At 40.1% G+C, this 23,943-nt stretch overlaps 2 protein-coding genes across 4 annotated transcripts; both read left to right on the forward strand.

The window, feature by feature from the left end:
- Positions 1–88: 88 nt before the first annotated feature.
- LOC110983318 (E3 ubiquitin-protein ligase TRIM71-like) lies at positions 89–12,127 on the forward strand. 2 transcript variants are annotated; one of them, XR_015427812.1, is made up of 3 exons: positions 89–339; positions 3,554–5,560; positions 12,027–12,127. XR_015427812.1 is itself a non-coding variant. In XM_022242496.2 (2 exons), exon 2 carries the CDS (start codon positions 3,567–3,569, stop codon positions 5,475–5,477), a length of 1,911 nt encoding a protein of 636 aa, XP_022098188.2. In that variant the 5' UTR covers positions 89–339; positions 3,554–3,566; the 3' UTR covers positions 5,478–8,429. The 2 variants fall into 2 exon arrangements, 1 of the variants encoding a protein (XP_022098188.2); XM_022242496.2 differs by lacking the exon at positions 12,027–12,127 and having other exon boundaries at positions 3,554–8,429.
- Positions 12,027–23,241, forward strand: rbbp4 (RB binding protein 4, chromatin remodeling factor). Of its 2 annotated transcripts, none has more exons than XM_022242497.2 (11): positions 12,027–12,173; positions 14,132–14,288; positions 15,005–15,055; positions 16,133–16,227; positions 16,829–17,002; positions 18,372–18,487; positions 18,670–18,830; positions 19,489–19,615; positions 19,996–20,150; positions 21,237–21,405; positions 21,909–23,241. In XM_022242497.2, exons 1-11 carry the CDS (start codon positions 12,155–12,157, stop codon positions 21,978–21,980), a joined length of 1,296 nt encoding a protein of 431 aa, XP_022098189.1. In that variant the 5' UTR covers positions 12,027–12,154; the 3' UTR covers positions 21,981–23,241. The 2 variants fall into 2 exon arrangements, with proteins under 2 accessions (XP_022098189.1, XP_022098190.1); XM_022242498.2 differs by having other exon boundaries at positions 12,058–12,173; positions 14,135–14,288.
- Positions 23,242–23,943: the final 702 nt, after the last annotated feature.

Here is a 23,943-nt window from a genome sequence, read left to right on the forward strand (position 1 = left end):
GCCATGTCCTAAATACACTTCCGTATACTATACACAGTTTCTCTGGTCTTTTCGATCTTTGTAGATGTGTAGCAACGTTGGGTGCACATTGAACCTTGTGACATGGCATTGTTCCAAAATAACAACCGCATGCTTTCCCGGATGTGAGAAATCCACCCATTACTATGGCGTAACCTTGCTGAAAGATGGCATTGTCACCTTCATCGCGAGCGTACGGAAACATAATTGATTCCGATCAGGGTCAGAATGCAAGATTGAAGTAATACCAGGGTGGATCAGTGGCTGTTATATTTGTATAATTCATTCTGCTCTGCACCGATTGAGATTGTGGATTTCAAGGTGAGAACTATCGCTTGCTGGACTTTACTGACAATTCAGTGACGACCAGCGACTCTACTCGTTTTATAATTAGCTTTGCCAGCGTTACTTACATAAAGTAGTGTACTGTATCTTCCATGGCCGGGTTTTATGTACAGGCCTACATGTAAATAATATAACGAACCAGTCCCGAGTCGTGGGGCTACGGGGCCCGTATGATGTCCTTTATCTTGTTCAAACCAAACCCATGCTACGGTTGACAGATTAATCCAGTTAAACTGGGAAGTTCTCATTTTGTGCTACATGATGTAGACAATAATTTTGCAAACAGAACGAATGCAGAGATCATAGACCTCTTTGGGGATGCAAATCTTCGGGTCTACATATTTCCTAAAAAGAAATTCTCCCAGAGAGAGCAATCACATTTGTACGGTTGTTCAAAAAGGCCGCTCGATGTCGTGATTCTTTTTTTTTTTTTGCAAAGAGGGGAAACAGAAGCCTTAACTGAAAACAAAGTACAAATGATGTGACGAACGAAATTTCGATTGTTGAATACATCACCGTACGTTGAAAATTAAATTTTTTTGTAGTTAAGAGTCATTTCACGTTAAAACCAGACGTGTCCGCTGTCAAAAAAATCGATTTTTCTCATAGTTCGTAGGATGAAAGGACTTGGGATGCAAGAAAACAAAATAAACTTTTCAAATTTATACGTAGCCCGTTGCCATGGAAACTGCTCATTTTGTGTTTTTGATACCTTAGGACGACTTAGGGTTCTGAAAAACTGGTTTTTAGCTTATATTCTCCACCTTACCAAAATACACAATACTTCAAAAAATCCACTTATATCGCTATAAACTATCATTCTTGCCTCTGCTTGAGACAGAAAATATCGGTTTAAGTGTCACTCTTATGCTCTTTTACCTTCTTGCATTGAAGTATGTTTTTAGGACTGGTAAAATTGGCAGGTTACCCCTCAAAACGTCAACTTGCCAGGGGTCTCACAATATTTTCCTTTTGGTAGTGATTATGGTCAACATTGGTCTTTTCATTATGTGGTGAGAAAAGAATGTGCTATTGTATCATGCTATGACACTATTGCCTCAGATATGGTCATTTTTCACAACGCAGAACGGTACGCTGTTGTGATTCTTGCACTGTTTTTATGTCTATTGAGTACCGGGGTAACGAATAATAATAAAATCTAGTATCCCGCCGAGCCCTAGCCCATGATTTGCCCTTTTGAGTTCTTGGGTTGTTCTTTTGTACTGTTCATGTTTGACTTCTATGAAGAGCACACTTTACTACTTGCCCCATGTACAGTAGACTTCCCACAGTCTTTGCTGTTGTTGCAAAGCAGGGCGCATCAATACAGGGACACACGGAAACAGACGGTAGACCAGATTTCAAGCTATTTTAGCCAAATTGCATCAAACATCAGACCGGTGGCAGTTCAGAATGAAGACAGAGATCACAAACTGCTGGTCTTTATTCTTGAGGCAGTTGGCCTGCAGCATCCAATGTTTCTCCAAAAGAGAAAAACGAAAAGCCCTATATGTACCGTTAAAACAGGCTTACAACCTCTGTTATGCATTTGGTTTATCTAAGAGAAGGATCACCAGAAACCATCATCAAACGTGTTGGGTTGAATCGTCCATTCATGCTAAACATAGATTACTTTGTTTACATATTGCTTTTATACTTCCACCACTGCAACTTCAATGATGCTTTGCCTCAAATGTGGAAATTGCCGACAGAAGGGCAAATTGGTGTTTTGGCCAGTGAGATATGCAGGGTTTTTGGCTCACTTTAAGGCCAAGGTGTTTTTTGACCACTAGAGGGCTTTTCCCCAACAGCTGTGTGCAAATAGTTTGTTTCTTCTTTGCTGGACGATAAGAATTTTGACAATGGGTGGCAGGCAGGTGACAAAAAGACTGGGAAGTTTACCGTACACATGGGACAAGAGTCTCACAATAGTCATGTGGTAAGAACAAGCCAAGAACTCAAAGGGGGCAAATCATGGGCTAGGGCTCGGTGGGATTCCAGAATTACTATTTATTTATTACTCAATCGACTTAAAAACAGTGTCAGGACCATATGCAGCAAGGTATGAGACGGAGAGAACCCCCCCTGCTTTGTGTTGGTCATTGTCTCGCAGGAATCTGGGGAATTCCTTTCAGACATCTTGGGGGATGTGTTAAGTAACAATAGTCTGGAATGTGTATAGGGATTGGACATGTTGGGGGGTACCCCTCGGTCTCATTTCTTGCTGGGTATACCAGAATCACATCAGCGTACTTTTCTTTCTGTATTATCGACTTAAACTGAGGAAATCCCCCGAAAATGCAATTTTCTGTTTTGTGAAAAATGACCATATTTCAGACAATAGCGTCCCAGCAGGATACAATTGCTCAAGATTTTCTCACCACCTATGAAGAGACCAATGTTGGCCCTAGTCACTTCCAAAGGAAAATATTTTCGTGAGACCCATGGCAAGTTGACTTTTTGAAGGGCAAAAACAGGGTAAAAATGTCAAGTTTTAAGTTCTAAAAACATACTTCAGTAAGGGTGACACTTAAAGCGATAATTGTTTTGTCTCAACCAAAGACAAGGATGATATTTTAAAGCGATATAAGTGGATTTTTGAAATATTTTTGCATTTTGATCAGGTGGACCTTTAAATATAAGCTAAAAGCCAGTTTTTCAGAGCACTTGAAGTCGGTCTAAAGTGCCAAAAACTCAAAATGAGCCGTTTCCATGACAAAGGGCTACGTATGGTCTTTAAAAGTCTATTTTGTTTACTTCCACCCCAAGTCCTTTCATCCTACAAAGTATGAGAAAAATGGATTTTTGGACCGTGGACACACATGTCTATTTTTTGCGTGAAATGACTTTTAAAAAGTGGAGAATGATTCGTCTGCGCCAACATAGTTATAATGTTGAGATTACATGTACTTGTATTTCCAAGTCCTATAATACTTCCGCAAATGAAACAAGTTGTTCTTTACTAGACCTACTGCGTTTCTGCAGACAGAGAAAAATGTGTTGGATGAGTAAAGTGCGTTGAAGTCAAGACTTAAAGTTACTCATTAGATGATAATGTCTACATGTCACTCCTGCTACGCCATTTCTCGTAATTAGGTAAAATAGCTTGTCTGTATTGGTGTTACTGATGTTCTTTAACATTTTGGTTAATTAACGGCGACAATTACCTGAACAATACATTTTTCTCCAGGCACACATAAAACATGGCGGAGGCTGCAACTAAAACTGTACGTGGAAAAATAAGCCAGGGTTATCTGGAATGCCCCATCTGCTGTTGTCGATTCATCAGTCCCAAAATACTAAACTGCCTGCACAGTTTTTGTCTAAGATGCCTGGACGAGCTTATCAACAGTCAGCAAGCGAAGACAGATGAGATAACTTGCCCAGTATGCAGACGAGTAACGACGGTTCCAGACAATGGGTCACAGGGTCTCACGAACAATTTTGTCCTGAGCTCCCTCGTGGATGAATTCAACAAGCAAGAACTTTTACTAGGAGGCACATCAGCTGCCATTCCGATGTGCGGGGAATGCGAGGAAGGTCTTGAAGCCATCGCCCGCTGCAAAGACTGCGACGAAAACTATTGTGGTGAATGTCTCGAAGCCCACAAGCGCTCCAAACGCACAAAAAAGCACCGGATTATTACGGTGGATGATCTGATGAACAAAAAGGAAATGAAGTTTAGGGATACGGAAAGTGATGTTACTGTACCCAAATGCGCGATACATCGCAAATACGACTTATGTTTTTACTGCAGCTCCTGCGAAATGGCGATCTGTGCACGGTGCGCTGCGATTGATCACAGATCAGTCGACCACAACTATTCTGACATTGCTGATGCCGTAAGTTTGTTCCGTGAGGCTGTTGAGAAGGGTCTGACAAATGTTGAAAAACACAAAGCCGAATTTAAAGCCACTGAAAAGTCGCTTGAAAACTCTCGCGATCGATTAGATATCATGGTGACTCGTGCTTGCCAGGATGTTTCGTGGAAAGAAAAGAATGAGGTTGACAAAATTAGACACAAATCTCGCCTTCTAAGAGAAAAACTCATTGAGGTTGCTCAAGATAGAAATCAACAGTTACAGGAAAAAATTAGAAGCAACCGAGAGAAAATTAACACAACCGAACAGGTAATCGCGTCCACGAACAGCTTAATGCAACAGGCTGACGACTTCGAGCTGTTGGAGCTTAAGACCAAGGTGATGCAAAACTTGGAGTACCGAGAGCCCCGGGCTGAAGTTGTAGAGCAAGATCTCTCGTTCATCGGAGTAAGATGTCATGATATCGTAGCGGATACGGATCTCGGTGACATACTTCTTGAAGAAAAATGGAAACTGAAAAAACAAATCGAGGGCGGATTTGCACTGGCAACTGATGTAGCCTGTACGAGTGATGAACGAATCGCAGTTACAGATTTGGAAAATAAATCGGTAACATTGTTGACCAGCGCAGGACAACGAATCAGGACCTCGTCAGTTCAAGTTGGAGAAGGACTGCAAAAACCATTCGGGGTCACGGTAGCTTGTGGTGATGATTTGCTTTGGGTGACAGATACTCAGCAGGTGAAGGTATTGGACACTAACCTTCGAATGATTAATCAGTTTACCCCACTGCTGGCTCTGGATGGGCGATTGGAGAGTAGACTCACTGGCATTTGTGTTGACAAGAAGAACAGGGTAGCAGTGATAGACAGGCGGAGAAAGGTCATATCTGTGCACACGCTGGATGGATCTTCCATTACTACCATATCCAATAACATGGTGGATGCATTCTTAACGATTAACAAAGAAAAAATCATCTTTGCAAACAACGAAAAGAGTAAATTGGTGTGCGTAGATTTCTCCGGTAATGAAGTATTTTGTACTGACATAAAAAGTGATAGCGGAGGGCAAATGCACCCCTGCGGTGTCTGTTGTGATGACGCTGGTGATATCTACGTTTCTACCCAAAACAACGACGTTGCAAGCTCAGAGGTGCACCGTTTTGGTCCAGACGGGACACACAAAGGATGTGTGGCTCGTGGATTGGACAACCCTTTCGGCATGGTGTTTACTTCCAGTGGAGATCTGGCCGTGGCTGACGTGTCATCTGTGAAGATCTTTCAGCGAGTTTGAATAGGCAGAGTTCGTGGTAACTGAACATGGACCATAAACATCTTCCAATGAACATTCTTTATTAAAATTGATATTCAAACAACGTGAGTATGTTTACTTTGACCGAGGAAAATCATTGAGTCCCTTGCTCAGGGTACATGAGAACACGGTAATGTGCTTTGAGTCATTGGGGACATTTTGGTCTTAGGTTTGGGGCTACATCGCGTACTGTATTCATGCGATTGTGCCAAGTTATATTTACAAGATGATTTAGGGTTATATCAAGACGTCTCGCAAGAAAATGTCCATCTACATTGCGAGAGAGACGTTTTAATTGATACTTCGCTTGGAAATGGCCCGCGGTATCTACTGCATTTCTGCTATCACCGTATAGTGGAAGTACTCTTGAGGCCGGAATACCCAGTAGGCCTGCGAAAAAAATCAAGGGCCCGTGCGAAGAAAACATTGAGGTCTGTGAAAATGCTACAGTGTGCCAAAACAAAGTGCTCTCAGTGGTTGTTTTAGGAAAGCTTCAAAACAGTTTACACAGGTATGTGAGAGCTGGAGCCTACAGAACGCTGATACCGAGGGCTTACTGGCCCTAAGGACGAGGTTGAATCCGAATCAACCCGGGAAGCTACGAATGCTTTGCTCGTGTGCTGTGCAATCGCCACGGTTTTATGAATACTTGAGGCTGAAATTAAAAAGCGGCTTTTCAATTATATCATGCCACGTTTAAATAAAGATTTTATAAAGAAATGAACAAAAAAGGTGGACAACATGTCCACCTTTATCATCCCGGATAAACTATTTGAATTAGATTATCTGTTTATTTTATAATTTTTGTAACCCTGTATAAGTCATTCTGAGCCTTGGGTCACGTACTGAAAATAATAATAACAAAATCTGGACATACGTGCCATGGTTGGAACTTTAGACTAAACAGAACGTCGTGCTCGTTTATAGTGCAATGTAAAAAATCCTTGCGCCGCGTTCTTATCCCTCGATGCAAGATAAGACTGTCTGACCTTCACTTCCGTTAATAGTGCACTGAATATTGAATGTAACTCAAAAAACCCGAAGCGTTTAAAATCAATTATGGAGCCGATGAGTAACGTGAAATATACATAAACGGCATGATGACTTCCTTGCCAAAACTGGAGCCGTCTGGGTTCAAATGCCTCTGCACATTTGTTGGAAAACCTCAATGTTTTGCAAGGTTTCAGAATCATGACATCGTCACTCCGACTGCAGGAAGAATTTGGAATTTTATTTTACTGCTCCTGCAGTAAGTCCAAAAATTACATTAGTTTTCTCCACATTGAAGGTCATATATTCTTGACTATATTTCATTATTTTCAATTTTCATTTCAGCTTTGACATTTTCCTTTATTTATATCCTCTGATTCTTCATTTTTAAAGCTTTCTCGGTTGATTACATTTGGGGTCGATCTTTCTACTGGTATATGTAATGTATTCATATAGAATACGTACTTAGAAATGCCCATGCAATTGTCTGCCGTTACTTTCAACATGGAGCTATTATACACAGCTATGATACAGCTATTATATGCTCTCAACCACAGAAGAGTTTCTCTAATTAATTTTGGAGATTTTATACTAGGTGAATGCAACCGATTTCTCGCCATTTCAGGGCTTCAAAAATATGACTTCACTATTATTAGATTCCTTCATTAAATTGTTTTCAGAGGAAAATTAGGCTAAATAGCTACGTACATAAAAGGAAAACAAAGAGTCCTTGAAAATAAAGCTTTATCATATCGGAAATATAGTTTGCATTTTGGATCATTTTGGCAAGAAAATGAGTTGATAGAGGTTTAGTTTACGTTTTTCTGTGTGCATTACGATTCAGAGAGGAATCTCTGAAAAATATCGCTTTCCATACTGGCAGGGCTCCCATGATTCGCTGTCCCATGACCAACCTCTTTTAAATTTGACGTGCGCATGAAGACACTTTCAGGATTTGTGGAGCTATGGTTCGTCATTGAGCACGATTGGTGGTAACTACAATTAACATCTCACCCTAGCCCTAGCTGTTTTGGGGAAAAAGTACATTTCGCGAGAACAATATGTCCATTTTTCATATAATGATGAAATGACTGCGAGACATCAACGGGGAAATCCTGAAGGGTCGCACAGTAAAATAAAAAGCGTTGCAATGATATCAGCAAGAGTTTTCTTTCTCTGTAAATAGAGAGGCTTATTTCGACGTTATAGAGAAGTGTTTTCCTACTACATGCCCGTGGTAAGTACGATATAAAACTAGGCCCATATTAGGCCTATGGACGTTGAAGCTACTGTGCATAAAATGTAAATCGCATTCGGGGAATGTACCATTTAATAGGAATTTGAGTCATGGGAATTTGAAATCCAAACACAGAAAATAGAAGACTGTAGAATGTAAAAAGCGTAATTGACATTGGAGTGAATGAAAATCGGAGGAGATTCCATTGTGGAGATTGAAATTCCAATAGGCCTATGACTAGTTTATGAGCCAAAACCGGATTGGTGTCAAAAATTTGAAATTATGTAAAGTCTTTGTAAAATGTTTGTTTTCATGCGCATATCGAGCTTTTTGTTCGCCGGTTGCAAAATAAAATCTTCGTCATGTTTTAAAAATTTCTCCCTCAATGTTTCGTCCTGTCATATTATTCCAACTCTAAAAAATTCGCAACTTCAATAATCTCCTTGATTACAGTCTTACTTTACTCATCTGCAATTTTCGCCCAATCACCTCTACCTAGCGTCTGTTCACTGCACAAACACTTCCAACCAGTCCAGTTTTTTTGCCTACGTTTCTGCAAGTGCTAAGTAGCAACTCCTCTGTTCCTTGACATTGGGATGGCCGGGTATGCTGTGTCAAACACGGTAGGGACGAGGTTAAACGCGAGTCACCAGTCGTAAAAGGTAAGGCAAATGCGCTTCCTGTCGACCTTTTGTGTTAAAATAATGGGCAAGCGTGTGTATCACCATATCATTTAGCTTATCAACATTGTGCCTGGCCATTTTGAACCATGGTCGCTTGTGATAGGTGGTGGACGTCAGTTTGCTTGGTCTTTGAGTGGAATCGTCAAAAATATTTAAATTACTTGAAAAACTTGACTTCCCACGTGAACACATCAACTACATGAATCCACAGGATTGCATTAAAACGATGACGATTCTAATAAAAACAAAGCAGAACCTCTGCGTGCAACAAGATTTACGGGTGAAAATCACATGTTATGTAATACTTCAATCTGGTAATATATTTATTTAAATATGTTATTATGAACGCTGAAATTATTAAATAGCGTAACGTGGTGGGGTACAGAGTGGCCACCTATTTCTTTATTTTTAAATCAGTGTCGATATTACCATAGGTCAAGTAAACTGATAATTTACAAAAAAAAACGTCTCATTTCTTTATATGACAAATTTTCGAACGTCTCGAATTCCTCATCAGGTTAGACTTGTCTGTACATGTTTGAAGGGAAGTGAAAAGAAATGACACAAGCTAAGATTACTGACCGTTGAGTATGGCAGTCTTGAGTTTCGAATTACAAATTTAAACAACCACTCCATCCCAATGGTTTGATAATTTTTTATGAATTCAAATCTTGGAGACCAGCGAAACTGTCAGACTCAGTAGCGTTTTCTACCTTCAAAAGCTCCATATTCAATTGTCTAAACTGCGAAACCTAACCCCGGCAAGGTCATTCAAACCTGATCCGGGAGAAGCCGCCGTTGGGGGCAAAGCCAACATTTTCTTTCTAGACCCTCAAATTTAATATTCTGCTTCATTTTCTGCCACATGACGACTTAAATTGTGTAATGTGAAGTCGATGCGTCGACGTTAGAAGCATTTATGTTTGGTGAAAAGTCCTCCTCAAAACTGATTGTGGAGCTCCAGATGAAGATGAAAATTCATGCAAAGCCGATATTTGGTGAAAAAGCACAATAATCTCTGTTTCTTATAGGTTTTCCTGGACAATTTTTGAAAATGAATTAGAGAAAAATCAATTTTTGTGCAAAATAGAATGAACGTTCAAAATCCCTGTTTAACGAAAGATAATTCTATTAACGTGACAGTCTATTAAAGTTTTAAAAAAATCAGCGCGCGATTTCCCAAAAGTCATTGAATTCATTGTATTAATTTTCATGTTAGCTCAACATCGAAGGCATATCCATAAACCTATATTCCTTTTAATTCGTTAGCCATCTGTTGCGCTAAATGTGCCCATTATGCATGGTCAAACAATACAGCCGTTTCAGAATAGTGCGCCACCAAGAGTTTGCAACGCGTTGGCCAATCACAATGCCCAAAATTGTCGACCCAATGCGCGTTTGGAAAGGGTCGACAAATTTCGCGCATTATGAATGGCCAACGCATTGCAAACTCTTGGTGGCGCACTATTGTGAATAGCCCGTATTGGAATTCATTTATAAGTAAGCCATAGTAACATACCGGGAATGCTCGTTTGAAGTTTAATTACATTTTTGCCTTTTCATGATGACTTAAGTTAACCCAGTAGTGTAGCCTCCTAAAACATGCCAACTAACAGGCCTATACAACTTGTATAAAATTCAACGTTTTTTGTTCAACATTTGCCACAATCACATCAAAGAACTAAGTGTCACAGCTCATGTGAGAACTAACACATTAGTGATAAATTAGGCCTACATATACATTGACTAATTAGCATTGAAATTAAAGTTGTATCATAATTTGTATAGCACTGGATATCAGACAGCGCATGTCAAACCGAAAGCCTAATTGCGTATTTGTAACCCTTTAACTGAAAGCAGGAATTATATAGGCGCATTCGTTTATTTGAAAATGAAATCGAATGCTAGCTACGGCGAAAATAAACCAGCTTTATTCGTCGTTCTAAAAATCTAACTGAATTTCTGTTTTACAAATTAATAATACCACTGATAATAACCCAATTCAAATGAATATTTTGCAAACTTGTAATAATCAGCGCCCTACGTGTGCAGAGCAGGAGGAGTAAGTTTTCTTGAGGGTTAAGTGGTCCCCGTCTAGATGATTTAACAATTATAGGGCGCGGTAGCTATAACTCGCATCTAAACGCGAGTGACCTGCTCTTTGGGTTAAATGTGTAAGCGTATTGGTTAGGCCATTGGCATTGATTACATTTTCATGTCAAGCCGAGAGCGAACCATTCACAAACCGTACGTACTCCATGCTTTGGCCCTTTAACGTGGTGCTACAATTTGTTTTCTCGCTGTGTTTCTGATCACGCTTTTGGCAATTATTTTCATATTACCGACTGCTCAATAGCCTTTACTCATGGTTAAGCCATTTTATGAACTTGTTCTCCAAACGATCATATTCAATGAAATCTATTAAGTGGGGGAATTGCCATAGTAATTTGGCTTCAAGCCTCTATCTCATTTTTTAAAATACTGCTTCACAAAATAAATTATTCTAAGTAAAAACTGACTTGAAATTTTATTTCGTCACTGTTATTCTTACTCTCAGGCTACCAAAATGAAAAGTTTTATCTCACTTAATTTCGATTCAAAATGGCAGATCGACACATGAATACAGCCTCATTAGCTTATGAACGAACAATGCATACTGAACTTGTGTTTTTTTATAATAAAGAGAATAAAGCAAACTATTTCATAAGCTACCGTTTACTTCAGTCTGCTTTAAGCAGGCGGATTTCCTCCAGAGTTCATTACGTTCCAGCAGAGGAAGAACGTCTAGAGACTATGTAACCTAGGGAATCGAAACCCCTGACACTTATAGGCCCACCGAAGGTGTAATGCGAGTTTAGTAGATCGGTTGAAGCCTTAAAGACCTCATATCGTTTTCTACTCTAAATCAAACTGATTTTTTAACAGGTTGATTGATTTTGCCTGGGATGGGAGACTGTTCCACTTTGTCGACTCGCTCTGATAACGGAAAAGTTCTTCCTGTACTTCAAACTCTTCTTAAAGGCCACCTTGAATTGTTATTTAACCTCTTATCTGATTAGGGTTAACAACTTGCATTCTTCGATAGCTTGCATGCCATTCAGGATTTTAAACAACTCTAATCAGGTACCATCTTAATTTCTTTCGTTTCTAGACCGTGAAGAGGTTGGGTTCAGCAGTTCTGTCGATACAGGGTTTTGATCTCGGAATCTTCGTTGAACCTTGTCAACATTACAGAGTCTTTCTTGATTCCAGGCTCGGTCGGTCCACATGTGGATTGGGTTTTCCGTCCCTACCTGATTGGTTTTACCCAGAATATTTCTCCGGGGTTTTCTCCCACCTCTAAAACTGAACTGTGACTGCTTCTCATTGTCTCCTCTCTACAGGTTTCTTCAGGCTTGTGAGCTCCAGTGCCAAGGGCGATTTTGAGGAATCCTTAGTGTCATTACCAGCAATAAATAATAATAATAAATAATAATAATAATAAAATCTTCTTCTGAGGTGTCAGGTGGTATCGATTCCATATTCTATGTTGTAAGTTTAACTTGAGGGCGCGTATTTATTTTAGCGCCCTCTGTGGTTTTTACCGTTCAATCTTTCCCTGGTTCCCTTAATTCTCGGCAGATTGGTACGATCGTATCGACTACCAACTCAACGTGACACTTGACATGCTTGAACAACAGACCCAGTTTGGCGCGGAAACGTGGTATTCCACTGTGTTGTGAAGATTGCTACCCTGAACTTGCTGGAAAATGGCCGATAAGGAACAAGGTATACGCATCGAAATTCATTTCTGTGAATGATAATGCGAAATTATACAACTGATATAGGTGTAGCGGGTTTAATTGCTGTGGGAAAAATGAAAATGTCAATAAACTTGCGTGGGGTTCTGAAGTCTTTTGACTGAGCAAACAAAACATGTCCAGTATTCGGACTTGGCCTATGCAAATTATTCTGCCTGAAACTGCAACTTTCAGGTCAACTTTCTCAATCAAATCTTCCGCCAAAATCACAATTTATTTTTTTAATTGTCTATATGCTATTTTTGGCACAATTCAGACCTTTCATGTACATCTAGGCCTAGGCCTACAAACTCTCGAGGATGTCAACAAACAATTCGCAAGTTTGAGCTGCATACTCATACTGCGGCATGTGTCCGTTGAAAGGAAGTGGAAACTTGTTCCTTCATGGGGAACCGACATTGTCATGATTGTGAGGCAAGATCGTTGAAATGAGATTGAATTTAGATTTGATTGTGAAAGTGCAGTTTTAGGCAGAATACATGGGCACACTCAGACTCATGGCCATAGCGTTTCAAAGCATCGAAAATTTGGAACTTCTGGGAGTATTTGCATTTCCTTTCTACCATTGTGCAAAATCATCCATGTGCTGTATTAGTGATAAAACTTTTGGGCTTATGTGGCTCATCAGGCATGTCAAGACAGATTGGCAATTTTTTAAATTAAAAAAAAAAAAAAAATTTAAAGAGATCAGATTTTTGAAATTTATATCAGATTTTTTAAATTTAGGGTAAATTTGATCATTTTATTTCTATAAAAATCGGACATAAGTTGGCGTAATTAGCTACATGTATTCTAAAGCAATCAAATTGATTGTGTTTCTTTTCTTTTATTTATCTCTTTTGTAACAAAAGTAAACAAATTTGGATTTAAATTGAGAAGTTTAAATCAAGCAATTTCATCAAAATTAAAAACCACCCTAAACATTGTCTAAGCTGAGGTGTGTACAGTATAGCACCTACTGGTACACAGGGTTCAAATTTCAATTTTTGGGGGGCATTGGCTTCAAAAAGTGGGACATTTAAGGGGCCCGAGGCCAACAACGGGCAACAAGGCCAACATTTCCACAAAGGAGAGGTACTGAGGCTAAGGGGTAAAATATTCTGTAAAACGAGTTTAACTGGAAAAATGAAAAATGGTGTTTCATTTGCTTGACCTATCATTATAACCCAGTAATCACTCCCAAATATGTAATGACAAAAGTCATATTACAGGATAGAACAGGCACGTGTAGGAATGTTTAATTTAGAGAAAATGAATTCATGCCAAAGAATTCCAGTTAATTGAACCATAGATAAAACAAAGTGAACATGTTTAATTTCAATTTTGAATTGAGGGTGGAATTGAGGGGTAATTTACTACAATTCTTTGTGTTCGGTTGAAATAATTCAGCTTGGTCAGGTCTTTCATTTCCATTTTTACGATATATGAGCACTGCGTTACACAGCCACAGACATGACAGAACTTTGATACGTCATACAAAACAGTCACCAGTATTTAGATTGCTGCCTGTCGAGACAGGTGCTTCCATAGAGCAACCTCCAAGTCAGATGTAAAGGAGTGCGCATTGTGACTGCATTTGTATACGATTTGATCAACCAGACAGGTGCTTTTGTCAGAGACCCACTACTTTGGACACACCTGTAAAGGTGTCTGGATCAAAGGCAGGTCAAAAGTTATGATGAAAATTAGTGCACTGTGCAGTCTTATGGCAGCAGTGAATATCTTCCTAAATTTTGGGGAAAGGTAAATTCCCTTTGAATAGCAACCTGTGGACAGTCTGACCAGTACAGGTAAGCAGTGAGCATACTGGCAAAATTTCAGCACATAAAACACAGGGGATGTCATGGGTAAAAAGACGCATGTCGTACATCCGAATCTTGATTTCACACAGAAATTACATGAGTCCATATTTGCTTGTCTATTCAGCAGTCCAAGAACCCTTTGATGATGCTGTTGAGGAACGTGTTATTAACGAGGAATACAAGATATGGAAGAAGAACACGCCTTTTCTCTATGACCTTGTGATGACTCATGCCTTGGAGTGGCCTAGTCTGACCTCTCAGTGGCTACCAGATGTCAGAAGGTGAGCCTAGGCCAAAAGTTAACCCTTACCCACCAGGGCTTTTTTTACAAGGGCACATCCTCAATCCTCCAAAATCCCCCAAGACCACCCAGAGGATTTTGGAGGATTGGGTTGGGTTAGGGTATGTTCACCCATGTACTGGCACCATAATAGTTGGAACTAAACACATGCTGATCAAGAAGTTAATGTGAGGAGAGATTTGTTGTCACTTTAATTAATTGGGTCCCAAATTTCCTAAGAAAACAATTCCCTTTGTGGGGCTGGTCAAGGCAAACACACATACATGTACATGTGTAGAATTGCCACTAATCAATTATTTATGCAGATCTCAAAATGAAGTAAAATGACAGTTACATGTTGTGTGCATTGTTGCATTGACATCAGGAAAAATAAACGCAAAAAGTTGTTGACAGGTTGATGTTTGAGATTTCCTTACTTTGAACTTCCTTCCAAATATCATTTCCAAAGTTCACGCTTTGCTCAGTAGGGAATGGATTTTCAAGTTGTGATATTGGGCTAACAGATTGTGTACTTTGTACAGTGAGAATAAAACAAAATGAACAGGGATTGCCGTTTGAATAAAAGAGCTCATTGAAACTTGATGATTGTTCACCACATGTTATCACAAACCAGATGAAACTCCATTTTTGCGGCTTACATGTACTTCACACGATCATCTCTTACATATACAAACTATATGTCATTGGACCCCACAGGCCAGAGGGTAAAGATTACTCCATCCATCGACTGGTACTCGGCACACACACGTAAGTGCTCCCATCATGCACATAAGCTTCAGCTTTGGCTAGGTCTGCCATTTATTTCTTGTTTAAGTCTATATCAATACAGTTGTATAGTCAGGGATATGTTAAAAATGTATAAAATGTATTGTACAATTGACTTAACATGTGGTGATGTCAACTCAAAAGTCATTTTTATGTCTACAAAGCCTTGTTTTCTTTGTTAATAATATTAGGTTTTTATGTAGCGCTTTTTAGCTAAGAATAAAGCATTTTCCATTCTTGCTCACTTGGCCAATGAAGCAATCCAAGTACCGTCTCGGTTCCCCGGGGAGTACACAGCTCGATGCTGCCATTTTTGGCACGAAGCAGCTAAATCAACCACAGTAACCAGTTCTGCCCTCACAAGGTACCCAAATACCCCTGGGTGGAGAGAGGCAAGGAGTGACAAAGTGCCTTGCCCAAGGGTACACATGGCATGACCCCAGGCTGGATTCGAACCCGTAACTTGTATCATTGCATGCGGCGTTACCCACAGACATGAATGCAGTGCTCTTAATAACGACAAGGCCACAGCATTCCACTGAACCTTATATTTAGAAAAAGAAACTTCAAAATGATGATTTCTTTTAAGAATTGGCTTGAAAGTCAGTGCTACCTAAAGAACTGGATATTGAAAAGAGATGCGTGGCTTTCTCGCTAATGCTGTCTTGATCCAAGATGGCTGTGTTGAGACCATCATACGTGTTAGTACCCACAAGTCCATCACAAATCATTTACATGTAGCTTTAAGCCAAGGCACAAGCCAATGGTTTTCAAATGAACTCTGACAAAAGTGGTCCTTGGTCATTTGATCCCCGTTATTGATAGTGTAAAGGGACTAGTGACTGAGCTTGTGAGCAGGCTTGTGAAAGGACTTGAGTTGGGGCTCGACTCCAATGCTGGAATCATGCAAAGCTTAAATGCATTTTGACCTGAGTGTGCAGCGCACATTGATAATCACCAGTTGAGTATGTACCATTAAATTGATAGAAAGATTCCTGCAAAAATGTTTAGGGTTGACCATTTTGGGTTTAGTAATAATGTGTTGCTTTTTGTTCACAGTTCTGATGAACAGAACCACCTGGTGATAGCAAGCGTCCAGCTGCCAAATGATGATGCTCAGTTTGATGCATCTCATTATGACAGTGAAAAAGGAGGTAGGGAATAAGACTTATCAGTTGAGATAATTTTGTTCATCTTCAGTGGCATTCAAATCATTAAACTGGAAAGTAAGGTTGAAAGAAGTACATGTAGGTTGCTAAACCCCTTAATGTTATTCTGGATCCTTGATACTACATGTACGTGCTAGTTGAACCTTAAACCTAAATACGGTGACACCTAAAAACCTAAATATGGTGACCCCTAAACCTAATTATGTTCCTTGCAATTTTAATATTAATTTGCCACTGTATGCCATTGGGGCATTTTATAGATGTACATGTATGTACATGTATAAGCAGCCTTTTTTTTCATAATCCATGTTTCCTGAGGTAAAATTCTGTACAAGAGGTTTTTGGTTCTAGCTGAGGTTGATGTCTTCATCGTGTGTCGTAATAGAGATGAGCACTTCAAAATAACACTCATTGTAGTTGCACATTTAGGTCACTAGTGAGGTTATCAAAGTGAAACCACTGAAAACTGAAGTGTAACCATAAAATCAACCCATTTTTAATCGAATCAATCCAATTCGTCTTTGTCCTAGTGAACACAACTTTCAGATCAGATATTCAGTACTTGTGAATAATTTTTTCTTCCCAGAATTTGGAGGCTTTGGTTCAGTTAGTGGCAAAATTGAAATAGAAATCAAAATCAACCACGAGGGAGAGGTGAACCGGGCCAGGTACATGCCACAAAACCCTACCATCATTGCAACCAAGACACCCTCCAGTGATGTGCTGGTCTTTGACTACACAAAGCATCCCTCCAAGCCAGGTAGGTCTAGTTGTAGGTAGGTTGGTATACTACTGGTGAGCCAACCAGGGCCCTGTCTTATTCAGCTGAGCTTTCTTTAGTTCACGTTGAAGGCATCATGGGAAACCTTCTGTAATCACACTTAAATTTGGCCATTCCATCAGGTTGGGCACAATTGTGACTGTCAGTTATTACATGGGTTCCATAAAAGTGAACAACTATTGCCCTGCATGTGGATTCAAGATTGACATTGTTATAAATACATCTTGCTATGCTGAATACAGAGGTGTGTGTTATTTTTACAGAGTAAATTACTTACTCTACAGGTCGTGACAGGTGGTAAAAGTTACCCATGTAACAAGAACACCGTCACAAATTGTGCCCCATCCTCATGGAATGATCTAACTAGTACTTGGGGGAAAAAAGATGTTCAAGTTCCCAAATTTTTTTGTCAGTTAATTGTAGCGGTCCGGTCCTTCTGCAGTTGTCAGGAGGGTGGAGATCCGTCCGCCAATTAAGGAGGACAGGAGGCGCAAAACCAGGCCAAACAATGGACTCGAGGCGACTGTGGCTTGATTCCCTTCGATATATTCCCAGGTGTCCATCACCTGAAATTGTAACCAAAAAGAAGCCAAGGGAAAAAACCCTAAAGAAAGACAGAGGACACACTATTAATGAGTGATGGCTTACATGTACATCGTACTAAATGTTACATTTGCTATGTCCATGATAAATTCACACTGCGAAATGTCTCTGTACAATCATAAATTCTCTTACCCTGACGTCTAAATAGTTGCCCAAACTGGTATGAACCCTAAAGCCAACGGAAATTTAGGGTTTAGGTTATCCCACAAGGAGTCATGTTGCTGTGATTGCCAGCCCACCAAGGTGCAGGTCTCAAGCGTGGGAACTATCACTGAGAAAAGCCCAGAAACTTCTCGGGTCCTGCCAAAATGTAATACAATGTAAGCAACTTCCGGCCGAAGGACGTGGCTTAGAGATAATTTAGTCTGCACACGGCAAGGGTCGCTCATACTCATGCATTGATCTCGTGCCAGAGACCAGCAGGTCAGAGTTCATATTCGCATCAAAAGTAATCATCTCCCAGGGAAACCCCAGATCCCTACATAATGACAAATCTTGAACAAATGATTGTTAAATACATGTAGGGGGAGGGTATAAAAGTGTAGGATTGGAAGGCAATAACTGGCTAATTGCAACCTCAGTTAACCTTCACAGTTTCACCAGTTTCATGTGAAAGACCTTTAAGAGGTGTTATACAGTACATGCCAAGACAGAGCTCTGATATAGTCAAGAGAGGAAAGACCCATGCACCTCTAGGCACTGCAGTGACTTTATATTTTATGCAGAAGTCTTATTTGCTTACCAGATCCAAGTGGTGAGTGTAAACCAGACCTGAGATTGCGAGGGCACCAGAAGGAAGGATACGGTCTTTCCTGGAACCCCAACCTGGGTGGAAACCTCCTGAGTGCCTCAGACGATCATGTGAGTATGAGTAGCGGATGATCATGTATGGGTGTCAGATGATCGTGAGTACGGCTAGCAGATGATCATGTATGGGTGTCAGATGATCGTGAGTACGGCTAGCAGATGATCATGGGTAGAAGAGAATCGTGTATGAAATTCCTTTCAATTGTCCAAGCATTGCAATTCTCTGTTTGTATCAGACTATCTGCCTGTGGGATATCAGTGGTCATGAGAAAGACGCTTGTGTAGTGGATGCTAAAACCATCTTCACCGGTCACTCGGCAGTCGTGGAGGACGTCTCTTGGCATCTTCTCCATGAGAGTCTCTTTGGCTCTGTCGCCGATGATCAGAAACTCATGATGTAAGATGATTCGCAGTACCTGTCTCCCATGCAAGAATTATATGTAACTCCCTTTGAATTCCTGGGAACCTTCCTGAGTCCTCCAAAAATACTTCGCTTTGCAGGAATTCAGTTGGATGTTTGTACTTAAATTTTCATTATCTAGGCTGCTTGGTCCAGTAAAATTGTCCAAACTATAAGTAGGTTTTGAAAAAAATGATTTGTTGAGTTTGATATGCCTATGCTATCTTATTACTGTGAATTGTTTGTGCCAATTGTATGTTTTGTGTAAATCTTTTCTTTACAGTGGCAATAAATGTCATTGTTATTCGTCTGTGGAATTTCAAATTTTGTAGTATAGAGCAAAAAGAAAGTTTTATTTGGAGTTGACAGTGTTTTCGGTGTGCAGGATTGCCTGTTGGATTGATACTTTTAATACAAGTTATTCATTGCAGTTGACTTGTGTAATTTAGTTAGAAATGATATATTTGTTACCATCATAAGAAATATTCTGTACCTCCTGTACAATTTGTCTGTAGTGTTTAGGAGCCTCACAGAATCTTGCTTTTAAAGGAAGATGTGTTTCATAACCGAGGATACCTTAGGTAGGGGACTTAACTTTATTTAACAGAGGCTGTGTAGGGTACTGAGATTTATCTTTGTCTCTATCTTCAACCAGCTGGGACACTAGAGTGAATAACACTTCCAAAGCCAGCCATTCAGTGGAAGCACACACAGCTGAGGTCAACTGTCTCTCCTTCAATCCTTACAGTGAATTCATCTTAGCAACAGGATCGGCTGATAAGGTGAGAGTCCAATATTAGAGATGTAACATGAGCGTGAGAGATGTATGAAATTGATGCAGAAAAGAACATGGCCTAGTTTTCCAAAGACGTACCTGAAGGTCGTCAAGTATAGATTCATTTAGTTGGATGTGTTCAGTAGGAAATGGGGGAGGTCGGTCATTCGTTCACTCACGAACTAACTCCGTATCTGGCAGCAAAATTGGATTTTTTAATTATTGACACTTGAAAGTTTTCATATGTGGCATTTGACAATTGGAAAAAACATACCCCCCCCATTTTTTTTATGAGCATAATACTAACAATTGTGTATTGAACAAAAATTTGGCCCCAAATTGGAAGTTAATGTTCCAATCCGAAGTCTGCTTTTATATTTTCTCCAGACTGTTGCATTGTGGGATCTGCGTAATCTGAAACTCAAGCTTCACTCCTTTGAGTCCCATCGAGATGAGATCTTCCAGGTGCAGTGGTCACCTCACAACGAGACCATCCTGGCATCTAGTGGAACTGACAGACGACTCAATGTATGGGACCTTAGGTAAGACAGTGGCATTAGGAGAGGCTAGGTATAGGCAAGGTCACTGGTCCCCCTCACAGTGATAGCATTTAGTAACAATAGACAATGTGACCTGTGTTGAAGGACTTTTGCGGAGGAGGCTGATAATTGGCTGAGTTACCTTTGGGCTCAGGCCCAGGTTGTTGGACTTGAGTCGCCCCAAAGCCTCCAAACTCATATGCCAACTTTGCTCAGCCTTGATGAATGCCAGATGCAATAGCTCAACCGTTGGTTTACTTGAGTCTCAATATCTCATCTCTATTAAGGGAGTGTCTCCTAATTCAGAATGGTCATAATGTTCCAGTTGGAATGCCTTGTTCTCATTCCAGAACAGGCATGCTGCTGTTCCATTGGAAACATGGCATTCCCATCAGAACTCTGCCTCAGAGAAAAGCCTGCTCACAAAACAGACTACTCAATGGATGCAGGAACATTCTGATGGCATGCTAATGTTCAAGTGATACACGTCTAAGTGAATACCAGTATTCCTGACATTTGAGATGTTTCCCAAGTGTAAGAAATTGAATTAAATGTTAATGCAACACGAGTGTTCTTTTTGGAGGGTTCAGGAAAAAAAAACTTTGGGAGTCGGAGTTCAGGAACAAAGAAATGGAAAGCAGAACAAGAAACAGAAAAAAATCCTTTAGAGGTGCAAGAAAGTCGAGCCAAAGTTGTAGGAGATGTAGATCAACCTCAAGCTATTCTGACTACTGGGGCCAATTTCATAGAGCTGCTTAAGCACAAAATTTGCTTAAGCGGGAAAAAACCTTGTTTGATAAATCAGGTAACTAGCCAAAATGCCATGTGATGTGTATTGTTTTGGGATCGTATTTAGCTGCTTTCTGGTTAGCATGACAATCACATGGAGGTTGAGCTGGTAACCTTTGTTAATTAAGCAAAGTTTTTTCCCGCTCAAGCAAATTTTGTGCTTAAGCAGCTCCGTGAAATTGGCCCCAGATTAGCGGATTGCAGCTTAGCGCTAGATCTTAGCTCCATGTTCACCTTGAGGGTGCCTGTTGCTTGAGGTGTAGCGTGTTATACAACAGGCAATCTTGGTTTGAATTGCAGCAAAATTGGAGAGGAGCAGTCACCCGAGGATGCTGAGGATGGTCCAGGGGAACTTCTCTTCATTCACGGTGGCCACACTGCCAAAATATCGGATTTCTCCTGGAACCCTAATGAACCATGGGTCATCTGCTCGGTATCGGAGGACAACATCATGCAAGTCTGGCAGATGGTGAGAGCTTGTTTTTTTTGGGGGGGGGAAATACTACTTTGCAAATGCTAGAAACCCTCAGAAAATAAAGTATAAGGCACCGCAACAAATTGGTTTTGCCCAAACTTTTGTCCTAAAATTGACATGGATGTACCGTCCGTCCAGTCGGTTGTAGCGCTATGTGGTTATAACGCTCAATTCTGTTAGGTCCCCTTGAGAGCGCTATAATGGGAATCTTCTGTATGATCCAAGAGTAATGCATATGCAACACTCTCGTGCAGTCCTCATAACACATATGAATGTAGCCATTGTTTGTGATGGCAGTGGGCAAATCATTTATGAGGAAATCAGATCATGTGACCCCATATGTTAATATCTTCACAGACTGCACCAGAAATAACCATCATACTCCCCCTCCCTGTAATGTCCTCAACTGTATGTAATTGATGGGAGTGTTGTTTATAACACAGAAATCATGTCCTCGAGCTGAAGAATGACTTACCCTTTGTTTCATTTTAACTCAGGCGGAGAACATTTATAATGATGAGGAGCCAGACACCCCTGCCGCTGAATTGGAACCTTCCACTGCACAATGAGATGTTCCTTGTGAAGACATGAGATGTCAATCATAGACTGTACAATTTTTCTGTCTAGGGGCTTTACTGTTCGTGCTAGTTGTATAGTATTACCATTTCGTGGTGATCAGCCTACATTCGGTAGAATATGCCAAACGGCAGACGCACCGCCCAGGATGATGAAATTGATAACTTGTTTTCTAGACCTGATCCCCTATCATCACCTAGGAAAGTCCCATACCAAATGTTTGTAAAGACTCAAGGACTTCACTCTACCATTTGTATGACAAATCTCAAAACGGTTGACCCCAATGGCAATATTGTGAGAACCATTGTGTGACATACATGTAGAGTTGAACCTCGTTAATAAGAGGTCCTTTGGACTTGGCTAATAACCTTGTTATAACAGGAACCTTGTATTATCAGGAATGAAAACAATGACTGACAAAGGATTGGGACCTAAATTTTCTTTGGTATAAGCAGAATCTTGTAACAGTGCTCTGATTAACGAGGCTTGACTGCATTCAGTAACAGCTTGTAATACCTAACAAAATTCTATAGCATGTCTGTCACTTCAGTGAATTGAAGACAAAGGATCGTGGTCACTTACATTTGTCTTTGAACACAAAATTTGACATTTAACATGCTCTCAATATACAAGATTGCTCACTGAGAAGAGTTTGATCAAACAAGGGCAAGCAAAGTTTAGAATCCACAAAGTTGAGGCTCCTTTTGGTCGTTGCTTTTGTCAATGTTCCCACATTAAACGGATTTTAAGTGCTGCTTCCATTGGTAGGGAAACCACATGAAATGCAAATGTCTCATTGGAATTTATGATAGACGTGCAATCCATGAGTTTTCATTCTGAACTAACCTAAATGTGTAATTTTTAAGTGAATGGACAAAGAAACTTGAGCTCTACATGTGTAACCATTTACAGTAGTAAAAGTGCATTGACATAAACTAGGTCTGGTTTAAGTTAATGCATTCGGTTTTGATGTACGGAAAAACTGACAAGAACAATATGGCAGCTTGTAGGCAGGTGGTGTAAAAAACTACCGGTACGATAAATTGACTTTTGTGGGCCTTAACATGTTGGGTCTTAAACAAGTAGTGCACATGCATATATATTATCTTTAATATCATTTGAAGTCCCAATCGATGGTGCATTATATGAGGCTTTGCAGTTCATGTATTGCTGGCCAACTTTCTAGCCAACCTTTTTAAAGCCTATGATGTAATACGGTAATAAAACGAAGGAATCAACTGTCAAAAAGTCAAATTTGTCTCACCATACTGAATTTATTTTTCCCCCTCATTCTTATCAATCTCTGTTGACGTGTGTCTGCATATTGAGTTGTGAATAACCACCTTGATAACACACCTCTTCCTGGTTCTGTGTCGGTTTACATATGGTCACGTGGTTCACTAATATTGGTTAGTATATGAATTTAGTGTTGGCGTGACTTGGCATGCGCCTAGACAATGCACGTGTGCATCAATTCCAGAGACAAGTGCCCGGTCAGGTGTAGTCTTAACAATTTTGGACTGGTCATTGCGCCCTCTGGAGATTATTTTGAAATGAAATAGTTCAAACCCTGGAAGATTTCTTTTCCTAGCTGTATACAGCGACTCAAAATTAGACTACGTCTGTGAAAACTAAAATGAACCTTCAATTTTTTGATGATTAAAGAAATTGATTGGAGCAGGATTCGAACCTGCGACCTCTGGAACACCGAACGAGTGCTCTACCAACTGAGGTATCCAGCCCTACATTGGTGGCTCTTCCCATTTGTCAATATCTCTCTCAGTTCGATGGATCTTTAAACCCTCTCACCTTGACCATGTGATGATCAATGGTTCAAAAGTACCAACATATGTTCACATTTCGAGTGCCAGATCGCAAAGAAGCTAATTTTGTTTTCTTTCTAACTGTACAATAGCAAAGACTGGCTGTACACACAGTGCATTTGATAATAAAGGA

This window comes from Acanthaster planci, linkage group LG15 (genome assembly GCF_054643075.1).
Source record: "Acanthaster planci isolate LZ-2023a linkage group LG15, COTS_SCS, whole genome shotgun sequence".
Lineage (NCBI taxonomy): Eukaryota > Metazoa > Echinodermata > Asteroidea > Valvatida > Acanthasteridae > Acanthaster > Acanthaster planci.